Genomic DNA, 26,538 nt, shown 5'->3' with positions numbered 1-26,538 from the left:
GGAACGACCAGCGATGGTGTCACGGTCACTGCGGCATAGTAGAGTACCGTGGCGCTTCCCGCGGGCGAAGGCGTCTGCGCCGCAGCCGGTGATCCCAGCGTCTCGGTGGCCACCTCCTGGTTCCCCGACCCACCAGGAAAAGATGCTAAACCCCGCGGCAGCCGCGCCCTACCCTGTCCCTCTTAACGCTGCCTTCTTACCCAGCCTCCCTCCTCGCAACCTCTCCATCCACTACTAACCTCTCCCCAAACCTCGCCAACACACACAGATACACACGCTCCCGAGAATTCCCCGGAACCGGGACGCTGGTGAAGGGGACTGGGCGGGAAGGAAATCTCTAAGGGAAGAAGGGAGAAATCTAAGGGGTGGGGTGCGGACAGCCCCCCCGGGCGGGAGGCAGGACAGCCCCCGGGCGAGGGGCGGAGGGGCGCGGGTAAGTCAGGAGCTGGAAAGCGCGGCGGAGAGTCACCTGGCTGGACAGAGGCGGTCCCGAGCTTGGGAGGGAGGCGAGCAGAGGCGGGGCGCGCAGAGGAGGAGCGGAGGGACGGGGGCCAAGGTTGGGGGCGGGAACCAGGCGGGGCGCGAGCCTCAGCCGGAATCGCGGCGGGAGCCGGTGGAGCCGCAGCGGGAGCTCGCCCGGGCGAGCACTGGGAGGCGGCGGCTGAGCCGTGGCCATGGAGCTGCTAAAGCCAAACCGGAGCGTGCTGGGATCCGGACCCGGGCCGGGGGCTTCCCTGTGCCGCCCGGGGGGCCCCCTCCTCAACGGCAGCGGCACCGGCAACCTCAGCTGTGAGCCCCCACGCATCCGCGGAGCCGGGACACGAGGTGGGTGCCTCCCTCAGCCCCCTCCGCGAGCTCCTTCTCACTGCACCCCACAACACTCACGGAGGCCCCCATAGCCTCCTCAAACGCCCACACTATCCCTTCATAGTCCTCCCGCCGTCCCCAGACAGCTCCCCTGACACATCTGTCCTCCACAGCTCATAAAACTCCATCACAGCTTCACACTACCTGGGCACAGTGCCCTCACACCCTGGTCCCCTCGCCACCCCCAGAGCTCTTGGTCACCCCCAAAACGCATCACCTTCACCAACACACAGCCCACTGCTGGACAGAGACAGTGGGAAGGCAAGGACCTCCTCTGGCCAATCCCTTCCAAGTCTCTCCTTTCCTCTTGCAGTCAGTTCAGGCAGCCTCAATGGGAAAGGAAAGGAAGGAAGAAAGGCAAGACTGGGGGGATGAAGGGGGCTGGCTGCGGGCAGAGGCGGTCTGGAAGACCTGAATGGGAAGTTACAGTCAATTACAAACAATTACAGTCTCCTGTGTTGCCCACCCCAACCCCTTGCCTTCCCCAAGAGATCCCCTAACCTGAATTAGGCTGGATGTTGGGTTGGGGGCTGATCTCCATTGCCCTCTTCCTCAAATCTCCTTGCCTCCCAAGCTGGAGTTCTCAAGGCTCTATACCCTCTCTCTTTTGGTGTCTCCAAGTAATGTCTCTAGGTCCCTTCCAAGCCCCCTCTCCAACCTGCCTTTCCTTAGGTTTCACCCTTCTAGAGCCTGGCTGCCCCGTTCATCATCCCGCCCCCTTGTGCCACCTTTCCCTCCCACCCCCAGGCTGCTCTCACTCACCCAGTCCCTGAAATGACTTTCTCTCCTCCCTTCACTCAACATCTACATTTTCTTGATGACCCAGCTCCAGTCATATTTTTCCCTTCCCATACCTTTTCTTTCCTTAAGTGGTTACTAGACAGCTGCTACTATAGTCCCTAGGCTAGGTGCCAGGCACACAGGACTAAACTAGAGCTAGTCTGGACTCTCATCTTCAATGCAGGAAAGAGACAAAAACCAATGGGAGAAACCACAGTCAGCATTTAGAATTCCCATAAGAGGGACCAAATTGTGGGCACCCAAAGGAGATGAGATCTGAAAACTTCACAGAGGGAACCTTGAAGTTGGAGTTCAGGAGGCAGAAAAGTAATAAATGGGAGTCCAGGAGAGGGAACAGCATTAAGCAGAAGGAAATTATTCCTTCTAGAAGGGAAAGTGGGAATAAATTGTAATTGAAGGATTTATTTACCTCCATAAAATATCAAATGCTTTCTCAGCTCGCTGTTATACACTCTCATTCTTACACTTGGATACTTTCACTCAACAAATATTTATTGAATCAGAAATTGTGCTAGGCACTAGGGACAGGAGTAAAATAAAACTGACAGTTCTTATTTCAAGGAGCTCACAGTTCAGTCGGAGAGACAGACAAGTAAGCAGGGAATTGCCAGACAAAGAGGGAAGTGCCTTGAGAGGGATGTGGGAACACAGATGAGGAGCACCTCTAGCCTAGCTTAGCCTTGGGAATCAAATTTGGCCTTCTGAGGAGGTAAAGGGTAAATTGAAATAAAAATTAAAACGCTGAGGGACGTACTCTGTGACAACCTAGAGTTGGAGGCGGTGGGAGATGGGAGGGAAGTTCAAGAAAGAGGGGACATATTGTATACATGTGGCTGATTCATGTTGATGCATGGCAGAAAACAGCACAATACTGTGAAGCAATTATCCTCCAATGAAAAATTTAAGAAGAAAAAACCTGAGGGAAAGTCAGCCAGATGAAGGGGCACAAAAGGCAAAAATCATCTCAAGCAGAGGAACAGTATGTATAAACACCCAGAGTTTAAATCCATGGCACTTTCGTTCAGTGTATCACAGTTTCTGAGTGCCTGGAACATGTGCCATAAGAGAGGAATGATGAACACTCAGGATGAAGACCAGCCTAGAGAGATTCCAGAAAAATGTATGGAACTGTCTAAAGAGTATGGATTTTATCCTGAGGTCAATGGAAACTGCTGAATTGTGAAGTAGTGCTGCCAGAATTAGTTCTGTGTAAAGAGGGTGGATTGGAGGACAAGAGATGGGCAGAGGGGCATCCCTTTGAAGGCTATTATGTTACACTGGCCCTGGTGAAAGATGATACTGGCTTAGGGTGAGCTACTGGCAGTGGAGATGGAGAGAACTGGATGGATTGGAGAGATACTTCAGGAAGTGAAACCCACAGAACTTGATGATTTATTAGAAACGGAGAGGGAAGAAGAGGTCAAGGGGCGACATCTAGGTTTCTGGCCTAGACAACTGGATAGTTGTGCTGTATACTGAGGATAATAAGGAAGCAGAAACAGATTTGAAAGAGGAGATTATCCATTCAATTTGGAACCCACTGAGTTTAAATGCCAGTGAAATATTCAGGTGGAGTTGCCCAAGCTTGGATTCAAGCTGTTGAATCCAAGGATCTGGGAGGTACAAGCTGGAAATGAAGACTTGAAAGGTTTTTGTTTGTCTAGAGGAGGTAATGAAAGCCATGAAACTAGATTAAATCATACAAAGATTGTGTCAGATTTTTTAAAAAAAAGAGGTCCTGGGATAGGACCTTGAGGAAGACCAATTTTTAAAAGCCAAGCAGAAGAAGAGGAGTCCATGAAGGAGATCTAGATGAAACCATTAGAGAGACAAGAAGGCAAGGAAGAAAAAAAAAAAAGGAAAATTTCAAACAGGGTATCACATGCTGCCAATATGAGTCAGATAAGGTCAGAATAACATCCTTCGGATTCAATGGAAGAGATATCTTAGGAGGAACTGTGGGGTTAGGGTTAGGGTGTTATTACTGACTACGGTCGGTTGAAGTTTGGGCCATGGAGAAGGAGTTATGAGAAGTGAACCAAGGCATGCAGATAAAAACTTCTATATGTTTTGAAGAGAGAGAGAGAGACAAAGAAAAAACAGGATAGTTCTAGAAATAACATGAGGTTGAGGAAGTGTGTGTGTGTGTGTGTGTGTGTACATACACGTGCACATATAGTTTGTCTTTTGAATGTGTACGTGTTTCAGAGAAAAAACCATTTTTTAAATGTTGATGGGGAATGGGCCTAGAGAGAGGCAGGCTGAGTGCAGAAGACAGAGGGGCTAGCTGATAGAGGAAGGGACCTTGAGCAAGCAGAATGTGCAGTGACTCAGAGCCCAAGCCATCTAGATGCTGCTGCCCACACACACCTGTATGTGACACCCGCAGTCAGAGACTGTCAGCCACACTCACTCAGCTATTACCCCTACAGACACATCTCACCCAGGCTCACCCAGAGTTACCAGGAGAAACGTGGCTGTTACCCACATTATTCTGATATAATCCACATACACTTAAATGTTTCCAGTGTTCACTCAGAAACTGCACACAGAATGGACTTGTGGACACAGAGGAGAAGGAGAGGGTGGGACAAATTGCGAGAATAGCATTGAGATATATGCATTACCATTTGCAAAACAGATACTAGTGGGAGGCTACGGTATAGCACAGGGAGCTCAGCTCAGTGCTCTGTGATGACCTAGACAGGTGGAAGGAGGAGGGGTGGGAGGGAAGCTCCAGGGGGAGAGGACATGCATATACACACAGCTAATGCATGTTGTTGTACAGCAGAAACCAACAAAGCATTGTAAAGCAATTATACTGCAATTTACAAAATAAATAAAATGGGAAAAAAAGAAGGTACCCACAGAAAAACAGACGCCACCCACACTTACTTTAATATTGCCCATTGTCATTTCGATGTTACTCATCCATCAAATACACATGCTTTCATTTTTTTATTATCCACATATAATCAACTATTACTCATGCTTACTTAAGGAACCCATCTCCAGGTATTACCTATAAAGTCTACCTATATATAGATATATTACCTATATATCTATTACCTAGATATAACTCTTACATATTCAGATAATACCTGCAAAGACTCAAATACTACCTGTGGTCATTCAGACGCTGTTATTTTACTCAGTCAGATTAACATCCTAATCTGTTAACATCTCATATTTATACTCACTTAAATATTGCCCACATACACTTTCATATTTCTTCTGCTCAGTCATCTAGGACCACCATCAGCTGGATATTTCCCTCACTCACATACAGACCTCTGAATGTAACCCATGCTTCCTGTAGATGTTACCTACAAAACAAGGTGTTATCTGTAGACCCTCGCTTATTCAAATGTTACAACACTTCCTCAAATATTACCTAAACTTAAAAGTAACCCACACTCAATCAGGTGTTACCTATAGACACATAACTATTACCCTTCTCCAGATATTGCACACAGAAATATGTGTTAATCTCACCCACCCAGATATCATCTCTAATACTCAGGTATTCCCAAGGCTTACCCTGCTCCCATTCACAATCAGCTGGATGATATCCACGCTCACCACAGAAGCATGGGTACTACTTTGACATCCGGGTGATGGGTAACCAAATCCAACACACCAGTGAACGGCAGGATCTGAGGCATCATCAGCTTCACTGTTCTGTGGAATTATTTCGTAGAAAAGCCTGTTCTTGTCTTATGTGAAATCATCTGGATTTTTGTACCCACACTTCTCTGTCCTCATATGGACGGAACAAATGCAGATGCTCTAGACACCAGAAGCAGAACTGAACTGCTCCAGCCTTCCGAGTCCCCTGGTCTGACTTCTGATCTGCCCGCGTGGCACAGTGGTAAAGAAGCCACCTGCCAATGTAGAAGATGTAAGAGACTCGGGTTCAATCCCTGGGTCAGGAAGATCCTCTGGATGAGGGCGTGGCAACCCACTCCAGTGTTCTTGCGTGGAGAATCCCATGGACAGAGGAGCCTGGTGGCCTGCAGTCCTTAGGGTCACAAAGAGTCCCACATGACTGAGCGATTTAGCACACACTCATCCCCAGCAGAATGACACCCACAGGTAGACTGTCAAGGCACTGGTGGCTGTACCCCAGACGAATGAATGAGAAGTGTGCTTTTCACAACTTAGAGTGCCATCCAAACTTTAGGTGTGGTGATTGAATCAAGAACTAGTAGAAAGGGAACTCCTGGTGGTCCAATGGGTAGGACTCAATGCTGTCACTGCCGGGGCTCCACGGTGCAGCCAAAAAAAGAAAAATCTAGTTGCAGAGAAACATCCAGAGGACAGAGGAGGATGTGAGAGAGATGACAGGACTAGAGAGATAAGGGATGGGAGGAGAGGAGAGGAGAGGGGTGTAGAGGGGCAGTGGACTGAAAGGAGACACAAAAAAATGCAAGATAGACCACCTGTTCTGTATTCTTGGGTCCAAGGACCTCTCTGACAGAGATCCCCCCTCCCAAATGTTCTTTATTTCCCCCTATACACACACACATACACACACATACCTCAAATTGTCACACATAAGCAAACCTTCCATAAGCCTCCCCTGCAGAGAGGGAGCCCAGCTTCTAAATGAGACATAGACAGTTTGTGTATAATAGTAAAAGTAACACATCCCAAATCACAGCCTGTTATTGACCCCTTCCCCTGTACCACCTGAAAGATTCTCCAACATGGGTCTCCAAAGAAACAGAGGCAGTGAGGCAGCAAGGAGAGTGCATGCTGGAGCTTTAGAAGCACAGAGATGAAGGATGGATGAGGAGAAACAGAGCAGATGCATTTATATGGACAGTGACAGAGATCCAGTTAAGATTCATTAGCAAGCAGGTGTTAACACCTCCTGTGCAGGAAGCATTACGCCAAATGCTAGGGACATGCTGAAGAACAAGATGGGCATTGCCCCTGCCCTCAAGAGCTCATAGTCCAGTGGCAGAGGCAGAACATGACCATAATAATACGGTAAGAAATGCCAGGGTAGAGTATGGTAGTGGCACCGTGATGAATGGCAGAGAAGTGGGGGAGCGGCAGGAGGCAAAGCATTTTGGAAATGTAGAGACAGGATTCTGTTCTGATTCGGCTCCTTACTTGCTGTGTGCTCTGAGGAAGTAATGTCATTCCTGGACTCAGTGAGGGTACTGTACTGCTTAGTCGCTCAGTCGTGTCTGACTTTTTGCGACCCCATGGACTCTAGCCTGCCAGGTTCCTCTGAGCATGGGATTTTTCAGTCAAGAATACTGGAGTGGGTTGCCCTTTCCTTCTCCAGGGAATCTTCCCAACCCAGGAATCAAACCCGCATCTCCTGTGTCTCCTGCATTGCAGACATTTCAGTTAGGAGGTTTCTTGTAAATAGGACTTCCTTGAAGTCTACAACTTCTGGATAAGTATATAACTATTGATATGGGGGGAAAAACCAGTTTGATTTGGGAGTTAAGGTGAAAGTCAGCCAATGTACGGGGCTATGGAGGGTGATGCAGCTCTGGGCCCTTCCCTCCCCCAACCTGGTAGGCTCTGTCCTGCCCTCTTTCCTTCCCATCTCCAGTCTCCCTCACACTGAGGCCATGGGCACAGGTGACTGGGTCCAGTTTAATTCAATTCCGCTTTGTCTTGGTTGTGATATGGCAGCCCAGTGATGAATCGTTCCCCCCAACAGGCAGTGACACGAGTGAACGGGGTCAGCCCTTTGTCCCGCCCAGCAGTGCTACGTGTCCTTCCTGTGAGGCCCCAGAGCATTCTGTTATTCTTCAACCTCACTTCTTATCGCACTGTGTGACAGATATCTACTTATGCGTCTGAGTTTCCCTCTAGACTTCTAGATGTGAGCGCTCAGATGAGAGCTCTCGGGGCATTTGCCACATTCATCTCTTTGTCCCCAGTGCCTAGTACAAAGATAATCCTCTGCAAACGCTTGTGGAGTGAGAGGGAACGTTTATAGATAATTAAAATACAAGGCAGAAAGTAAAGGCCGTTCTAACAGGTGTGTGGGGAACATGCATGGGTCAGAGGAAGGGGAGATTAGCTCCAAATAAGGTGCCCAGAGAGGCCTAATAGAGGAGGGAGCAGTCAGTCCAAGTCTTAAAGACAATAGTAAGTAGGAGTTCACCAGATAACAGAAAACAAGTTTATTACTGAGAGTCCTTCCCTGGTGGCTCAGACAGTAAAGCGCCTGCCTATAATGCGGGAGACCCGGTTTCAATCCCTGGCTGGGGAAGATCCCCTGGAGAAGGAAATGGCAACCCACTCCAGTACTCTTGCCTGGAAAATCCCATGGACGGAGGAACCTGGTAGGCTACAGTCCATGGGGTCCCAAAGAGTCAGACACAATTGAGCGACTTCACTTTCACTTTCAGTGGGAGGAGGAGGGTATTAATAGTGGTAGGGGCGCAGCGAAAGAGCAGTTTAGGCTGAGAAACCAGTGTGAGCAAAGGAGAGTCATGAGTGCACCTGATGCCTCCCAGAAACTGAGTCATCTGGTGGCATTGCAGGGATGAGGTGAGAGGAGGAACAGGCCAGTTCTGGGAGAATCTTGATGACAAGCTGAAGACAGTTGAGAGTAGGTAAAGGGTCTTTTTGCTTGTTTGTTTAGTGATTATTGTTGTTTTTTTAAGACAATAAAGACACGATCAGACCTGTGTCTCAAAAGATAGCAGACAACAGGGTTGAACGCTACCATGAGTTCATCAAGTAGAATAGGCTGAGACGGGACCTTTGAATTTGGTAGTTAAAGCTTAGTAACCATGAAAAGAAGTGTAATGAACACTTATGAACAGTACTGGGGCAGAGGTCACTGGATTGTAATAGATTGAGGAGTGGATGAAAAGATGCAAATAATCTCTTCAAGAAGTTTGGTTGCAAAGAGAAGGAAGGATTTGGAGCAAAGCTTGAGAACAGACAGGGTTTCTTAAGGAAGGGTAGAGTTAGGCCACTTTAACTAGGCTTCTAGAGGTTAAAAGGATAACAGATTCAAGTTCACCATTTACTGAGTGGGTCCTGGGCCAGTGGGGGAGGGGGGAGGATTTGGGAAGCAGGGGATCTGACTGGGTAGTAGGGCTTGAAGAGTTGGGAATAAGTGAGACTGGACACCCCAGCTGAATGGGGGCCAGACCCCCTGCTGCCACCTCACCTCTTTCCTACCCAGAATTGGAGCTGGCCATTAGGGTCACCCTCTATGCTGTGATCTTTCTGATGAGTGTTGGAGGAAACGTGCTCATCATCGTGGTCCTGGGGCTGAGCCGCCGTCTGAGGACCGTCACCAATGCCTTCCTGCTCTCACTGGCAGTCAGCGACCTCCTGCTGGCTGTGGCTTGCATGCCCTTCACCCTCCTGCCCAATCTCATGGGCACATTTATCTTCGGCACAGTCGTCTGCAAGGCGGTTTCCTACTTCATGGGTAGGTAAACAATCGCCCTGCCTCCCTTGGCCCTCTCCTCTCCTGAAGTCCTTGCCGAATGTAGGGGTCTGTCTTCGTCTAGAGTGTGGAAGTCACACTGGGGAGTGTGTAGCGCAAGTTTCCTAGGTAACCCTTTCCTCTTCCTTCCTAGGGGTGTCTGTGAGCGTGTCCACGCTAAGCCTCGTGGCCATCGCCCTGGAGCGGTATAGCGCCATCTGCCGACCACTGCAGGCGCGCGTGTGGCAGACGCGCTCCCACGCGGCTCGTGTGATCGTAGCCACGTGGATGCTGTCCGGACTGCTCATGGTGCCCTACCCAGTGTACACTGCCGTGCAGCCAGCGGGGCCTCGTGTCTTGCAATGCATGCACCGGTGGCCCAGTGCGCGGGTTCGCCAAACCTGGTGAGGGTGCCTATTACCCATTCCTGAGAATTCCCTTCTCTTATCTCCATCACTCACAAGCATTACCCAGAATCTTGCTCCAGCAATTATCACGACCCACCACCCTGGGATCCCCATTCGGGGCTCCTCCCCAGTTGTCTAGCCCTTCCCAGCTGTACCTCTAATCCTACTTCTACCTCTGGGACGTGGTCACCAGCCCTAGAAACACAGTTCTTCAGTCTTCCTCCATCAGTGATTATAGCTGGGCAGGGACCCACTGACTGGTCTGCGCTCTGTCTCCAGGTCGGTACTGCTGCTCCTGCTCTTGTTTTTCGTGCCTGGGGTGGTTATGGCGGTGGCCTACGGGCTTATCTCCCGTGAGCTCTACTTAGGGCTTCGCTTTGACGGTGACAGTGACAGCGAGAGCCAGAGCCGGGTCGGAAGTCAGGGAGGGCTGCCCGGTGGCACAGGACAAGGTGTGTGAAATCCAGGAGGGGGCGGGACTTTGGGAAGGTGGTGGGGGGACATAAAGTGAGTGGGGCGGAAATGTGTGCGATTTGGAGGATTGTGCCTCCACATCTGACCGCCCACGGTCTTTGCTCAGGTCCTGCCCAAGCGAACGGACGTTGCCGGTCTGAGACTCGGCTGGCGGGTGAGGACGGCGACGGCTGTTATGTGCAGCTTCCGCGCTCCCGGCCTGCATTGGAGATGTCTGCGCTGACCGCGCCCACGCCTGGCCCAGGATCCGGCACCCGGCCTGCCCAGGCCAAGCTGCTGGCTAAGAAGCGCGTGGTGCGGATGTTACTGGTGATCGTTGTGCTTTTTTTCCTGTGTTGGTTGCCGGTGTACAGCGCCAACACGTGGCGCGCCTTCGACGGCCCCGGCGCACATCGTGCACTTTCGGGTGCGCCCATCTCCTTCATCCACTTGCTAAGCTACGCCTCTGCCTGTGTCAACCCCCTGGTCTACTGCTTCATGCACCGTCGCTTTCGCCAGGCCTGCCTTGACACCTGCACCCGCTGCTGTCCTCGGCCTCCGCGGGCTCGCCCCAGACCTCTGCCGGACGAGGACCCTCCCACCCCCTCCATCGCCTCACTGTCCAGGCTGAGCTATACCACCATCAGCACGCTGGGGCCTGGCTGAGGGGTGGAGCGGGAGCGGGGCTGAGGCAGGACAGACGGATTCCTACCAGCTCAGCCCCGTCCAAACACACAAGAGACCAGCTGACACGAGAGACTGACTAACCCCAATGGCCAGGAAAGGGTGGCTTACCTGACACTAAGAAAACAAACCAGACCTTCACACAGAAAAGGAGGCACTCAGTGAGGGACTAAGCCTGGCACACAGAGCCAGGGCACTGACCTTGGACAGACCCAGCGTCCCTAGCCGTGGACTGTCTCCACACTGTGGAAACCGACAGGGGCTGACCTGCCTCTCACGGGTACAGCAGGGGCATTGAATCTTTCAGGGCTCTGGAGCCTGGCACAGAAATGACTCCTGAGATGCTCCACTGTGCCCATAGTTTGACCTCACAGTGCCCTTCCCCAATCAGTGCTGCAAACACCAACCTGCCTAATCTCACACTCCCCGGGCCAACGAGCTGTTTTGCACTAAGAAGTCCCTTCATTCCTTTCCAGTTAAATAATCCCTCACCGGACTTTTTCAAGAAATAATAAATGACTTGGTTTCCCCCTCAATTTCCTTTTTGGACTTTTCTGGGGCACGTGAGGGGGCACGGGATTTGGGAGTCTTCTCTGTCGGGTCCCTCCCCCTGCTGCTCACTCTTGTGCATGACCCCCTGCCAAAAGCCCATGGTCTGAGTCTAGATGAGGCTGTGTGAATTCCCTCTAAGCGGTCAACCTGGACCCACCTCACACCACATTCGTGAAGCTGGGAATGAGGATGGGGTGGGATACGCATGACGCATCATCATTCCTAAGCACATTGTCCTAAAGTGGTCCCCTTGTTAGGGTACTGTGTTAATAGATGCTTATTAAAATTTTAATGAAAAAAGGAAGCACTGTATGTTAAGACTCAGTTTATTCACTGTGTATTTGTAATAATATGGGGTCAGAACATAACATATACAGAATTAAAGAGTTGGGCCTTTTAAATGCACTGTTACCTGTGGAAACACCTTTTACTGGCCAGCAACAAGGAGAGGTGCAGTGGGAAAGGAGGTAGGAGGCTGAACCTGAATGAAAGTCCCGGAAATCAGTCTCCCTGTTGACTCTAAGACTGATCCAGCCCCAGAGAGAGGCAGAGACAGCAAATCACCCCTCCACACGTACAGTGACAAACCAGGAAGAACAGATGATCTCACCGAGGGAACACAGAAATAGACAGAGGTGTGGTATGCTAGGAGAGGGCTCCTTGACACTTCATCTTGTAACAGGTAGAGAAACTGAGACCCAGCACAAGAAAGAAAGCAGCTCAAGATCATACAAGAAATTAAAGCAAGAGAGAAATAATCTTATTGAAGTAGACACTGAGCTGGAGGTGGAAGAGAAACCAGACCCTCTGGTGTCAGACCTAAACTTTGTGGGCCTGGAGCTTATAAAATTGGGTGTCCCTTTTTTAAGGAAAAAAAAATACGAAATTACAGCTACAAAATTGCTAGGACACCAACCAGGGCTTTGGAAGAGATCACTGCAAGTGAGGATCCCTGAGATGTAAGCTCCATTAGCTTCACAGCCAATAATACCTCTAAAATCCACCCACTAATGACATTGAACAAACACTGGATGAAGTGAAGGGCAGTGAGAAAGGAGAGTGGTCTGTTTACCAGTTCTGAGCTGCTCCTATCCATCCTCTCTGCAGGGCTCTCGGCTGCAAGAGGCAGGAGGAAGGAAGAAAAGGAGGGAGAAGGCGTTCCAAGCTGTCAACTAAGACAGTACTGGTTAAAAATAGAATCCCAGCTGGTTGGAGTTGTGGAAAGCAAGATATTGGGCCTTGCTCACTCATGCCAGCTTTTCCAGGGGGTGGGAGTAGGTTTGCCCACAGCCTTCACGGCACTCCCTGATCCTCATTTCCACCATCCTTTCTGAAGGAGATACAGCCTTGAAGAGGGTCCCCCACTGTCAGTCCCTCCAGCTTGGGCCCAGGTTCCTAATGTCCATCAGATGGTGATGGGGATACCAGTAAGGGAGGGCTGATACTCATAGCTCATGAGCTCATGGAGAGCCCATACTCCAAGCCTCTAAGCCTGGAATATGAGCTCAAGTATGGTGGTCCAGGGCTACCCTAGAACCTAGCACATAGACACAGCCTGAATAATGCCATTTCCCACACTGTGCAGTCTTTTCTTCTACAGAATACTTACACATCCGTCACCCTGTGCCCTATCCAGTTACCCGATGTGGAATTTGGGGTCCTTCCATCTATTTTCCATCTCTGGAAATCTGACAAAACATTTCAGGTCCAGATTTTAATATCACTGTCTCCGTGAAGCCCTGCTTGGTCATCCTCACAAAGCCTGTCTGCTCCTAGAGTACTTATTGCTCTCTCTCTTCTAGCATAGTTATTTATGTTCCAGCCTGATTTCCCATCCTGGGCAGGGAACAGCATGATGTCATGGGAAGATGACTGAGCCTGGGCCTAGAAGGTGGAGTGATGGATGGGGTAGGGGTGAAATCCAGTGCTTCTTGATTCTGTGTGACAGGAGTTTATATATACTAATTCATCTCATTCTCAAAACTCTTCTCCAGAACATTTCTCTTCATTTGACAGAAGAGGAAAGTGAAGCTGAGAAAGCTTAAGGGAGTTACATGAGGCCCTGCAGCTAGAAGGGAGACAGGAACTGAGCTCAGGTTGCCTCTAAAGCTTTGTTTCCTTCCATTATGCTGTTTTGCCTTCCTTCAAATCTTGAAGATCTGGGTACCAGTGGTCCTTCCTTTTAAAAGTTGTGTGATTTTGTGCAACTTATCTCAATGAATCTCAGGCTCACCTGTAAAATGCGAAGAATTACATTATCTTCTGCAATATTATGATTTATAAGAAATATATATTAATGTATATATCTAGTCAATCTTTGTCCTATTCCTGGCACAGAGCTCCTTGGAATTTTCTAAGTGTTGAGAGCCCATGATGCTGGGAGGGATTAGGGGCAGGAGGAGAAGGGGACGACAGAGGATGAGATGGCTGGATGGCATCACTGACTCGATGGATGTGAGTCTGAGTGAACTCTGGGAGTTGGTGATAGACAGGGAGGCCTGATGTGCTGCGATTCATGGGGTTGCAAAGAGTCGGACATGACTGAGTGACTGAACTGAACTGAACTGAACTGAGAGCCCATAATGTGTCTTTTAAATGTTAATGTAGTGACTTTTGGAAAATCCCTAGGTCACCTAAGGATGGAAGCTGGTTTGTCAGAGAAACTAACAGAAATCAACAAAGTAATCAGAGTCTGAGTCAATACAGGAGATGAAGGTTTGATCCCTGGGTTGAGAAGATCCCCTGGAGGAGGAAATGGCAACCCACTCCAGTATTCTTGTCTGGGAAATCCCATGGACAGAGGAACCTGGCAGGCTATAGTCCATGGTGTCACAAAGAGTTGAACATGACTTAGTTACTGTGCACGCACTCACAAAATTCAGACCCACTCCCTGACCCCCGAGGAAGGAAAAGCGTCTAGAGATTGAGATCAATCACTAAAAGCCAATGATTTAATCAACTGTGCCGATGTAAGAAGCTTCCATAAAATCTCAAAAGGACAGGGACTGACAGGTTGGGGAACACAGGGAGATTTGGGGAGAGTGTCTCATTGGCAGAGGAGCTCTGTGCCTCTTCTCATGTATCTTGCCCTATGCATCTCATCCATTGGCTGTTCCTGAGTCATATCCCTTTATAATAAACCAATATCTAGTAAGTAAAATGTTTCTCTGAGTTCTAGGAACTGCTCTAGCAAAGTAATGGAACCCAAGTCAAGGGTGGGGAAATCTCCAATCTATAACTAGCTGGCCAGAAGCACAAGTGATAAATTGGGTCTGGACAGGGGTGGGGCTTGAGGGGGTAGTCTTGTAGGATTGAGCTCTTAATCTGTGGGATCTGACACTATCTCCAGGTAGATAATATCTGAATTGGGTTGATTAAAGGACACCCAGTTGGTATGAGGGCATTGCTTGGTGGTGCAGTAAAGAAATGCACATTAGAGTTGGTATCAGAATCATAATCCACTTTGGTATTTTGAGAATTAAGAAAAGAATGCTCAAAAGTGCTTGTGGGGGAATTCCCTGGTGGTCCAGTGGTTAGGACTCGGTGCTTCCACTGATTTCACTGCCTGAGTTCAATCCTTGGTGGAGGAACCAAGATCCCAGTCAGTGCTTGTAATTGTAGAGATACATATCATAAGGAAGGTTACATTGAGATTGTTTCCAGATCAGGATGAAGGATTTGTACCTGGAAACACAGCCCTCTGCAGATAGAAAACCACCCCTAAATGAGGGGGACAGAACCCAGAATCCAAGAGGAGGATCAGAGTCTGCTAAGAGATGTTGTTAGGAAGTGGTGGAGTTAGAATCTGAACCCAGGTCTTCTTGACTCCAAAATCCATACTCTTTCACTATACATTCTGACTCTGACCTCCCAGAGGGGACATTCAGCCTGGGGAGATGGGAGAAATTGGAACCACTCAGGTCTTTTCTCAGGACTCCAAGTAGAAAAACAGGTAAGTCTATAGCTCTACAGATTTGGATCCTTCAGTTCAGTTCAGTTCAGTCGCTCAGTCATGTCCGACTCTTTGCAACCCCATGAATCGCAGCACGCCAGGCCTCCCGGTCCATCACCAACTCCTGGAGTTCACCCAAACTCATGTGCATCGAGTTGGTGATGCCATCCAGCCATCTTATCCTCTGTCATCCCCTTCTCCTCCTGCCCCCAATCCCTCCCAACATCAGGGTCTTTCGAATGAGTCAACTCTTCGCATGAGGTGGCCAAAGTATTGGAGTTTCAGCCTCAGCATCAGTCCTTCCAAAGAACTCCCAGGACTGATCTCCTTTAGGATGGACTGGTTGGATCTCCTTGCAGTCCAAGGGATTCTCAAAAGTCTTCTCCAACACCTTAATTCAAAAGCATCAATTCTTCAGTTCTCAGCTTTCTTTATAGTCCAACTCTCACATCTATACTTGACCACAGGAAAAACCATAGCCTTGAATAGACGGACCTTTGTTGGCAAAGTAATATCTCTGCTTTTGAATATGCTGTCTAGGTTGGTCATAACTTTCCTTCCAAGGAGTAAGCATCTTTTAATCTCATGGCTGCAATCACCATCTGCAGTGATTTTGGAGCCCCCCAAAATAAAGTCTGACACTGTTTCCACTGTTTCCCCATCTATTTCCCATGAAGTGATGGGACCAGATGCCATGATCTTAGTTTTCTGAATGTTGAGCATGAAGCCAACTTTTTCACTCTCCTCTTTCATTTTCATCAAGAGGCTTTTTTTGTTTTTGGATCCTTCAGAAGCCCCAGTTCTAGCATCTCCATGCCTGGAAGGAAGCCACCAAAGGGAGGCCAGTTCCACAAAAATTGAGGATGGCGGTTGTGCTGGAAATCTCATCCCCCTCAAACCTTCCAAGAAGGCAGGTTTCCAGCTAAGTCTCAGATATGGGGACAAACCAGAAAAGAGACAGTCTCACAGTGAACAGGCACAGAGGGCCTTGTGCCAGACAACTCTCACAGACAACTCAAGCCAGAGCCTTGGACAACCATACACTCTGGTTACTCAGGTCTGATTAGTGGAAAGCAAGGGGTGCTTTAAGGAAAAACTGTTCCTTCAAGTTATCTCTGAGAGAGGAGAGGTGGGAGGGAAGAAAAGCAAATGGAAAGGGTGGAGAAGAAAGCAGGCCCCATCTGAGGTCAAAGCTTTGGGCTGGGATATAATGCCTATAGGTGGGGCCGTGCTGGAAGTGGCAGCCCTTATTGCAGATTCTAACCGTGGTTCTCTGTCTGCTTCCTGTTCTCTGAATCTCATTTACTGTCCCCCAACCTTACGGGGCACTTGTTCAGTCAGATGCTTGGTCTGTTGCTAGCACCAGACATGAAGATTAACACCTCCCTTTTGGTACGGCTCAGTCTTTTGGAAACAATTCTAGCCCAGCCAGGTATCCACATCTTGAGAAAGGAAATAGTTAACCAAACAGGCACATTGTCTTAATCAGATTAGGCACTTTGTCTTAGTAAAACAGTCTGGGGCTCCAGAATACTCGCCTGACGGGTAAGTAGTAAGAGATAAGACATGCAAAGGCTCTTGAGGAAGTTACATTTATTTAAATGGTAAGGCTGGTTTGAGTAAATTTCCCAGGGTGAAACAAATGGGCTTCAAGCAATGAGGGAAAGGCAGAACACAGGACATTACCTGACAGGATACAAGATTCCATCTAAGTGTTAGGGAACAGGGCTAACACTGTACATGGGCAAGGAAAGGCAGGTGCAAAGACCCGACCTGGACAGGGACAGAGCGTTCCAGGTGGGACTCAATCTATAGGCGGGGGGTGGCTGGGGGGCGGATCTCTTTTTTGCCTTAAACCAGAGATAATCCCTTGATCCTTCTAAATTTAGGCATATGGGCTTCCCAGATGGCTCTGTGGTAAAGAATCCACCTGCCAATGCAGGAAAGGTGGGTTTGATCCCTGGGTCAAGAATAAGAAATGTCAAACCACTCCAATATTCTTGACTGGGAAATCCCATGGACAGAGGAGCCTGGCAGGCTACAGTCCATGGAGTCGCAAAGAGTCAGACATGACTGAGTGACTGAGCTCAAGCACACACGTACAATCCTCCAGGAAGTAACAAGCAGCAATTCAGGAAATTTAAAGGCCAGTCCCTGGGCTGCCTAGATGTGGGGATCTGTAGTTCATCCCAGAAAAGAGAAGAGTATAGGGTGGCTGAGGCAGGAAGCCTGGCTTTAAGTGCACCGAGAGAGGGAGAGGGCCCTCACATTGTCAGGGAACAGCTGCACCCACCAGCTTGAAATGGTGATGCAGGTCAAACCAGAATTAGGCAGCAAAAGTGGGGATCTGGCCAAAGGAGACCAATACGCAGCTCCAGGGTAAAGAGCTAACAACAGTTACCTGGTCTGAAATCCGATCTCACTGGAAGGATCTGGTACCCAGTATGCCCCAATGCCGTTAACTATGGAGTGACTAGCTCTGACTGGTTACTTTCTATTTCTGAGACTCACTTTCCCTCATCTGTTGGTATCCCTCACTTGGACATATTTCATGATTTGCTATGTAGTTGCGAAGGCTACGTGAGCTGGAGCAGCTGTCTCCCAAGGAAACACACAAGCTCAGGAAGATTATTAGACACCCTAGCATTGAGATCATGCTAGCAGCCACTGCCATAAGTAATCCAAAATAAAAATAATACTGAATCATAACATCATGTAATAAAGTCCAATAAACTGCCTTTCCCATGAGGAGTACTTTAGAGTCTTTTTTTTTTAATCTCAAACACTGATTTACTTATTTAATATTTTTATTAGTCATATATACACATAGTTCAAAGGGAATTCCTAGGTTGGTCAGTGGTAAAGAACCCACCTGCCAATGCAGGAGATTCAGGAGATGTGGCGTCAATCCCTGGGTGGAGAAGAGCCTCTGGAGGAGGAAATGGCAACCCAGTCCAGTATTCTTGCCAGAAAAATCCCATGGACAGAGGAGCCTGGTGGACCTTAGGCTATGGTGTCACAAAGAGTCAGACACGACTGAGGACACATACACATATAGTTTAAAGAATCATGTATTCTACAATATCAAGACAAACAGCAGTCCTCAGTCCTCTAACTTGATCATTTCCCCTCCTACAGAGGGAATTACTTTCAAATCTCTTATCCATTTTTTCCTAGTATTTATTACCATGTCTTTTAATAACAGTGCTAATATTACTTCCAGTTCTTCTCTTTGGCAGTATTATCTATTGGCCACTCTCCAAGGAAGATGAGGGTTTAACTCTCATTTCCACCAACCAGACGCACACACTCCTATATCCTCTTTTCACCCAATAAAATAATAAGATGTCACTGCTGTTGTTTAGTCACTAAGTTGTGTCCACCTCTGTGCGAGCCTAAGGACTATAGCCCACCAGGCTCCTCTGCAATTTTCCAGGCAAGAACACTGGAGTGGGTTGCCATTTCTTTCTCTAAAATAATAGCATAATTTTTGTTATTATGACATCCAGGCACCAAAGTGATCCCCAGTGATATTCACCTCCTTGTATTCCGACCCTTTGTAGTCCTGTTTCACTTCACAGGGCTGTGTACGTAACCAACAAAATATCAGAGTGTTTAATAGAGATGGGATCCCACTCTGCACTTGTACAACGTGGCCTAACTCACTTCACCTTAATCCATCCCTGTTGAATTTTGTCTTAAACATTTTGATGTTTTTGTTCATTGTGGATTTTTTTTGCATAAAGTTTAACATTTTTAATATTGCACAAAGTATTTTTAATGTTGATCATTAAATTTTTTGATGCTGTTTTAAATCTTTCACCCAAAACAAGAAAGCATCTTAGTCTTGGCCCTAACATATCCTAATAGCTTCTTAAGAAAGAATGCATGGAAAGTAAACTTTTGGAAAGTAATCTTTATGTCTGAAAGTGTTAGTTTCTCAGTCATGCCCAACTCTTTGCAACCCCCATGGACTGTAGCCTACCAGGCTCTTCTGTGTGTGGAATTCTTCAGGCAAGAATACAGGAGTGGGTAACCGTTCCCTTCTCCAGGGGATCTTCCTGGCCCAGGGATTGAACCCTGCTCTCCTGCATTGCAGCAGATTCTTTACCATCTGAGCCACCAGGGAAGTCTTTGTCTATATATGTGTAATTCACCCTCACACTGGACTCCTAGTTTGGCCAGATATAGAAGTCCAGGTTGGGAATTTTTTAACCTATATTTTGAAGATATTCTTTTGAAGACCAAAGTCATTTGACTTCTGATCCTTTGCTCTACAATAGTGGCTATCGATTTTGGAATTTGGAATTGTACAGGTCCATCCTGCTCACAGTAGGGCAGGATTTAGTTTAACAGTGGAGGACTGATAGCTGATTGGAAGTCTGAGCAGTGGATGGAGCTTGTCTTCTGGGAGCTTCTTTATAGGGTGATATGGTTAAGCTGTTTGTTGGAATCTCCAGATGTTAAGACCTTCAGTTCTCTCTTCATTGGCTGGTGAGATGTCCTAAAGAACTTCTCCAATTTCCTGGAGAAAATAAAGACCTGGTTTCCAGCATTTGGACAGCCAGTGGGAAAAGACTTTGGCATGGGGATAGTCTTGATGGGGCATTTACTTACTGTGCATATGGATACTTAAGATTGTTTTATGGTATCCCTGCCTTCAAGCGTGCCTGAAGGGACGCTTCTCAATTTTATCTTCTCAGACAGATCTCCTGTCTTCTGCCAATGAGAAGAACAGTAGAGAGTTAGCTAAGGGATCTAGAAATCTTTTTTTTTTCAATGGCTTTCAACCAATCTTTTTTTATTCCCTGCCCACTAAACTTCCAGAAATATCTTGAACCACCAATTCCTAGGCCTTTGGAGGGTTCTGCCATTTAATTGTGGCAGTTCTTTGGTTTCCCATAAGCCTTATGTCTGCTTACTTAGGTTAACTAAGTCATTAGACACCTATCCATCTATTTTACAGTTTCCAAAATTTTCTCATAATCTCTTTTTTCTCACCTTCTCTGAAGATTTATACCAAAAAAAAAAAAAATCCCTTTAAACCCAGTTAAGGGATCAGACAAACCTCAATATGGTGTCAGAGGAGGAACAGAGCATAAGAGATGGAGACACATTATACATAGATGAAGAAATCCAATTCCCTAACTTTCTCTCACTTTCAGGAAATCCTTTTTTTTAGACGGGTTTTCAAAGAGAGCAACCTTTTATGCCTTTATTCAAAATATGATCTTTCCCCGAAAGTGCCCTGCATGCCTGCATGCTCAGCCACTCAGTCCTGTCCAACTCTTTGCAACCCCATGGACTGTAGCCCACCAGGCTTCTTGGTCCATAAGATTCTCCAGGCAAGAATACTGCAATGGGCTGCCATTTCCTCCTCCAGGAGATCTTCAAAACCCAGGGATCAAACCTGAGTCTCCTGTACCTCCTGCATTTACCACTGAGCCACCTGGGAAGCCCAGGAAGTAGCCTAGATCTCTGCTGAGTTTTCTATTGAGTTATCCTGTCCTGTGGGCTGCTTTAGGAGGTCAATTTCAGCCTTTAAAGGACAAATGCTGCTAGTGCTTGTGCAAATACAATTTCAATTCAGTGAATTCCTTGAATAATCATTTTAATTACAGCAGTTATAATTTAACAATTACAAAAACAATTATTATAAAATCAGTTATTTTATAGAGAGTGCACAAACAAGAAGGACACTCCCTCCCATGAATGGGTATTGGGTTGAGCTTGTGTGGTCTTTGCCAGGTCTTGTTACCTCGCGGCAAGTCATCTCAAGGGCAGGTTCTGAGAGACCAACCCAAGCCAGTTCTGGAGGAGATGCAGACACGTGAGGCGTGCCCAAGGGAGGGGTGGTTCATGCGCCAGGCCCTGCTACACACGACACACAAAGCTTGAGGTTCAGGTTGATACCAACCTGTAAGTCACCTCGATACGGTGGGCCCCAGGAAAAATCGGGAAAATCGGATCTGCTTGCTTCTCGGGGCAGAGGCACCGCCCTCCCTTAGCCCCGCCCCTTAGGCCTCCTGCCCGCCGACGCACGCGGAGCCGGGGAGCTCCTGCCAGTTTTTAACCTGCAACCTGAACCACGCACAGGAAACGGCTAAGGCCGTTGAGAACCCGAGCCACGGACAAGAAACGTCTGAAGCCGTTGAGAACCTGACCCACGCACAGGAAACGGCTAAGGCAGAACGGCTGGGATGAGAGGAGGGAGAGAGGCTGGTGCGCAGAGGTGCCGCTGGCAGCAATGGGCTTTCGGGACAGGGAGGCCATGGAAAAGATGTACAAAGAAAAGCGGCTTGGTCAGAAGGAGGGAGAGCGGCTGGGGAGACTAATGAGAGGAGGAGGTAATGAAAAGAAGGGACCAGGATGAGAGGGAGGGGCTGCTTGAGAGAGTGATCAGTGGGGAGAGGAAATAGATGGGCAAGAAGAAGAAAGAAATAGAGAGTAGGAACTTATCTTGGGGACGAGAGAGACTTGAGAGGAGAGCCAGTGTGCTCACTTAGTCCAGCAAGAAGGGACCCTCACCATGGACAGGAAGAATGCCTGCTGTTGTGAAGCCCAGTAGTTGTCTGGGTAAGCCTTAATTCTAACATGTTTGGTGACTGGCTGGCCTCCCACCCAGCAGAAGTTGGAAGACACTGCTGTAACTGTTGGGCTGGGTTTTAACTGTTGTGATCTGACAAAATGCAAGTATTTAATAATCCTGCTTCATAGTCACATAATCCTTAATTAACCCTTTCTGAGTACTTTCTTTTGTTGTAATATGGTAATGTCTTGAGATGACTGCATTATCCCCATTTTACAGGCAAAGATGTTAAAACAGAAATGACTTGCTCAGAATCACAAATCAGCTAAATTATTCCGTAGAAAGAGATTAGTTGTGATATTATTGAAGCCAATATCTGCCAGTGTGGAATAAAATAACTAGAGTAGGATGTGACTTAGTGATAAGAGGTAACACAGAACTAGTGACCTGAAGCCACAAGAAGATGTCTCCAGATTCAAAACCCATCTTCTCCAGAAAGACCAATGCTCCTGACCCTGGGCCTCAGGCCTCCTGGTTCCTCTGCAGCATCTCTGAGTGTCCTCAGTGTGGGGCCTGCTATCAGGCATACCTTTACCCAGAGTAATAGTTTAGAAACTAGGGCCTGTCTCAGTCTTTTTAGTCTGCTGTAACAATGGCATAGACTGGGTGGCTCATACACAATAGAAATTTATTTTTTACAGTTCTGGAGGCTGAGAAGTCCAAGACCAAGGTGCTAGCAGGTTTGGCATCTGGTGAGAGCCTGACTCCTAGATGGCCATCTTTACGCTGTAACTTCACAAGGTGGAAGGAGCACTGGCGCTTCCTTGGGCTTCTTTTATAAGGGCATGAATCCCATTTATGAGGGTTCTGCTCAGATGATCTAATCAACCCAATAGTCCTCAAAACGTAATGTCATCACCTCGGGGGGTAGATTTCAGCATATGAATTTGGGGTAATACAGACATTTAGACCATAGCAGAACCAAAAAGGACTCCATGGTTAGGAGGTGTTGGATATGCTCAGGTGAAACTGTTGTTCCTTTGTTCTTCAGGAATTGGGCAGTGCTACAGCCTACTCTCTGGTCTTCTAGACTGGCTTACCTGCCCTCCCTTATTGTTTCAGAAGATGTTTAAATTTTCTTCTTATTGGTGTGCAGGATCCATATAACTTAGGTGTTCATCTAATCTATTGATGCTGAACCCAAGGGAAGACTCACGGACTTTGGAATGGTGAGTAGGAGCCAGCTACCAGAAGGTCTAGAGGAAGAACTTTCCAGGCATACAGGAGGGAAAGACTCCAGGAAAGTAATGACCTTTAGTGAGTTCAGGAAATAGAGGTCCCACAAGGCTGAGGAAAGTGGCATGAAATGAAGTTAGAGTGAAAGGCAGAGGTCCAACCACAATTGTAGGGGTGATTGGCAGGACTTGAAGGCTGGGAATAAAAATCTGGGCAGGGCTGGGCTATCCGAAGAGATAGAAATGTTTCCTTAGAGACCTCAATTTACTCCTGCAGAATAGCAGAGGAGTTAAAGCAATATAGTCCCGCCTAACTGAGCTTCCTACGTGAAGATGACATAGCATGAACGAGAGGAAACACAGACCAACAGTGTGCAACACAGAATGCCAGAGACCTAAGGACCCTCGAGAAGAGCCACACCAACCTCCCAACCCAGAAAATAAGTATTTGAGAGGATATTAAAACCGCAAAGTCTCTTAAGTGACTTCCATCTGAGGACTCTGCGGGGCGTCTACCACTAAGGATGAGGATACAGCTTCCCATTGTCCTCTTTGCAGAACAAATGGAAATCTTTTAAATTGTCACTGGTAGTACATAGAAGTTTATTACTCACTAGTTCAGGGCTTGTCAAACCCCCTCTCTATATATAAGGTTTTAACTGATTGTCTCATGGTGGGTAGGGTGGTAATGGAACCTTAAGTTTCCACTAAAGTGTAAAAAATACTGTAGTGTAACACCACCACAAAGTCCTAATGAGCTTCTACTCAACCCTGTTTTACTTGGGTGAAAATGATAATATAAAACTCTTAAATGATTATTTTTAAAGGGCTTATTTTTCAATTATTTAGATATCTGGGGTTATTTTGGAGTTATCCGATTATTGGGTTTCTGCATGTTGCCACCTTTCACCAAGCCACTACTGTCTCTCACCTGGATAGTTGTAATATCAGACTAATTTGTCTTTTTCACTTCATGTTTGAATCCTTGCAGGCTGCCCCTGAGTAATCTGAGTGAATCTCCTGCACACTAAATTAGGACTTCTTTTTCCTAGTAATGGAAAGCTAGGTTATTTGGATCAACCCTCTGGCTGAAAATAACTTGAAAGAGGAAAACTGAACAAAATATAAGAAACATTTTCTTAAGATCAATGAAGAGATGATAAAACAGTCAAAATCAAGCTAAAATGTGAAGATTTAAGAGGGGTAAGAGGGTATGGGAGCTTCTTTCACCATGAAGGTATGTATATTCCCTCAAATTGGAATGTTAGTGTCATGGGTCCCAGTATACAGAAATCAAAGCCAGGGGCTGGCAAAGTGGGGAGTCTAATGGAGACTCAGGTAAACAGGCTCTAAGGGATCCCTCTTAGTGTAGGAGAGGGGACCTATCTGACTTTAACCAAGAGCATATGGCAAAGTGAGAGAATGTCACTCTCATGGTACTTATGTTATAAAAGTCTGTCTTGTGAGTAGACAAATGGCAAGGAGCTTAGGGCAGCTTTGAGCAAGAAATTAAAGCCACATATTTAAGAAATCCTATGAATTGCAATAAAAAAGAACTAACACCTAAAGTCGTCATAATGAAATTATTTAAAAACCAAAGAAAAGGGCCAAAGCTTAAAACTGGTTAGAGAAAAGGGTAAATTATGTTTAAGAAAGGTACATTGTACATGGGAGACAATAAATATTTGCTAAATGAATAAACAATCTATTTGGGAGATTTTCTGCTTATTAGCTCTACGATCTGTGTCATTTGATCTCTTTGAAACTCAGTCTGCTCACCTCCAAAATGTAGATAATAAAACCTACTTTATAGGGGAAATCATCAGGGTTAATTTAATAATTCATTATACATAGAACACCTAATAATTCCTAGTATATACTAGATGTTCCTGTTCTGGGCTGATTTTCTCCCAAATTTGAATTTGGGGTCTGTTCTATGCAAATTTACTAATTCAGATCTCCAGTTCAGGCCTTCTTCAGTTCCAAATACCCATCTCGAAATACTTCTATATCTAAAACATATTTCCTTCCTTCCCTTTTAAAGGGCTGAAGAAAAACAAGTCCTATTGCAGTAACACCTGTTTGGCCACAGGATGAAAAAGGTAAATGAACAAACACCTAACTTAGGGAGCACCTGCTAATTCTCTGACCTAAATTATATTCTGTGGTATTTTCTGAATTTCTGTCATGATAACAATTACCTGGGGCAGTTTTTAGTAATATAATTTTGGGTTCTCTTTGCCTGGACAATATGATTTTTTTAGGTCTAAGGTAAAACCACAGAATCTGACTTTTTAACAAGCACCTAAGTGACTCTCACCTTCATAAAACAGTGGGAATAATGCCTAGGGAGTGAAGATTACAATATTGGCCAAGCCACTGATTAACAGGAGTGAACAAATACTTCCTGATATAGGAGAGAGAGAAGAACAAGAGGCTGGCTCTATGAAGGTGGATGCAACAGGGCCTGTGTCTGGACAGGTTCACCAATCTTCCAGAAGACATAGGGGTACACGAAATACCTTATGGCAGACAGACCCTACTCCAGTTGAATGGGCAAATTAAGGCCTTTGATTGTGGGGACCTAGGAAAGCTTTGTGAAGGAAGTACAATCTGAGTTAGACTACTCTCTAGGGTTTATCCAAATGACTATAAAAAGGAATTCCCGGGAAGAGAAATAATTTTAAGCAAAATTGGTTCTAGAAAGAGCAAGAAATAGCTCTAGAAAGAGCTATTTCTTCACCTTCAAGGGAATGCCTGTGCTCAAAGGGTTGAAGGTATAAAGGACTAGGTGGAACTGAGTGGACAGTTTAAAGATGCAAAAAACCAGGATGGGTTAGGAAACAGACTGGGTGAGAAGAGATTAGGAGCCCCTGAGACAGAGAAAGTCCAAGTTCCTTTCCTGCCTCAGGACCTCAATTCCCCACACCTTCAGGGGTCAGTTTCTGATTCCATAACTGACTGGAAGATCTGGAAACTTTGGTCCCCAAATGCCAGAACTCCCACTAATCTACCCCAATAATGTGTCGAGATCCTACGATTCCCTCCTGAGACTTGAAATTCTTCCCTGCCTGCCCTGAGCCCCGCCTGCCTATCCAGCATCATTTGTTCAAAAGTTCTGCTTGTTCTTGCCTCAGGACCATTTTCTTTTTCTCATCAGCAATTTCCTCTGCCCCAGAATATTTTTCTCCTCCTCTTCACTTAACTCATTTTATTTGTCAGGTCTCTGTTTATATAGTTCTCATTCAGACAAGCCTTTTCCTACTTAGTCTAAATTATCCTCCACCCTTTATCTCTAACACATGCTTAGAATTTTTCTTCATAGCACTTGTCAGTATTTCAGATTACATTCTTATTTGTGTTTGTGGCTCTCTCCCTTCACACAATAAACTCCATGAACCCCGTCTGTTTCCCTCACCACTCTTGGTACCTAACTCAGGGCAATCTTTCACCATTAATATTTGTTTACAAAAGAGGGGATTGTGACCTTAATAACTATTAGCCTGAGGCTTTGGCACGTCCCCTTTACTATAAGATCCTATGCATTCTCAAGATCCTAATGCCTTTCCTTCTCTTCCCCCAGAGCTTGTGCCTGGATTCATACTCTGATGTCAGTATTCAGTAGTTGTGGTCCACTG

At 46.8% G+C, this 26,538-nt stretch overlaps 1 protein-coding gene across 1 annotated transcript; it reads left to right on the top strand.

Annotated features, from left to right (window-relative positions):
- The first annotated feature begins 565 nt into the window (after positions 1 to 565).
- Positions 566 to 12,063, top strand: CCKBR (cholecystokinin B receptor). Its single transcript, XM_040258530.1, has 5 exons — positions 566 to 825; positions 8,840 to 9,091; positions 9,243 to 9,492; positions 9,775 to 9,947; positions 10,076 to 12,063. The coding sequence occupies exons 1-5, from the start codon at positions 675 to 677 to the stop codon at positions 10,612 to 10,614; spliced, it is 1,365 nt and encodes a 454-aa protein (XP_040114464.1). The 5' UTR covers positions 566 to 674; the 3' UTR covers positions 10,615 to 12,063.
- Positions 12,064 to 26,538: the final 14,475 nt, after the last annotated feature.

This window comes from Oryx dammah, unplaced genomic scaffold (assembly GCF_014754425.2).
Source record: "Oryx dammah isolate SB20612 unplaced genomic scaffold, SCBI_Odam_1.1 HiC_scaffold_17, whole genome shotgun sequence".
NCBI lineage: Eukaryota > Metazoa > Chordata > Mammalia > Artiodactyla > Bovidae > Oryx > Oryx dammah.
The sequence above is the reverse complement of the archived record's forward strand: the minus strand, read 5'-3'. Positions and strand labels throughout refer to the sequence as shown.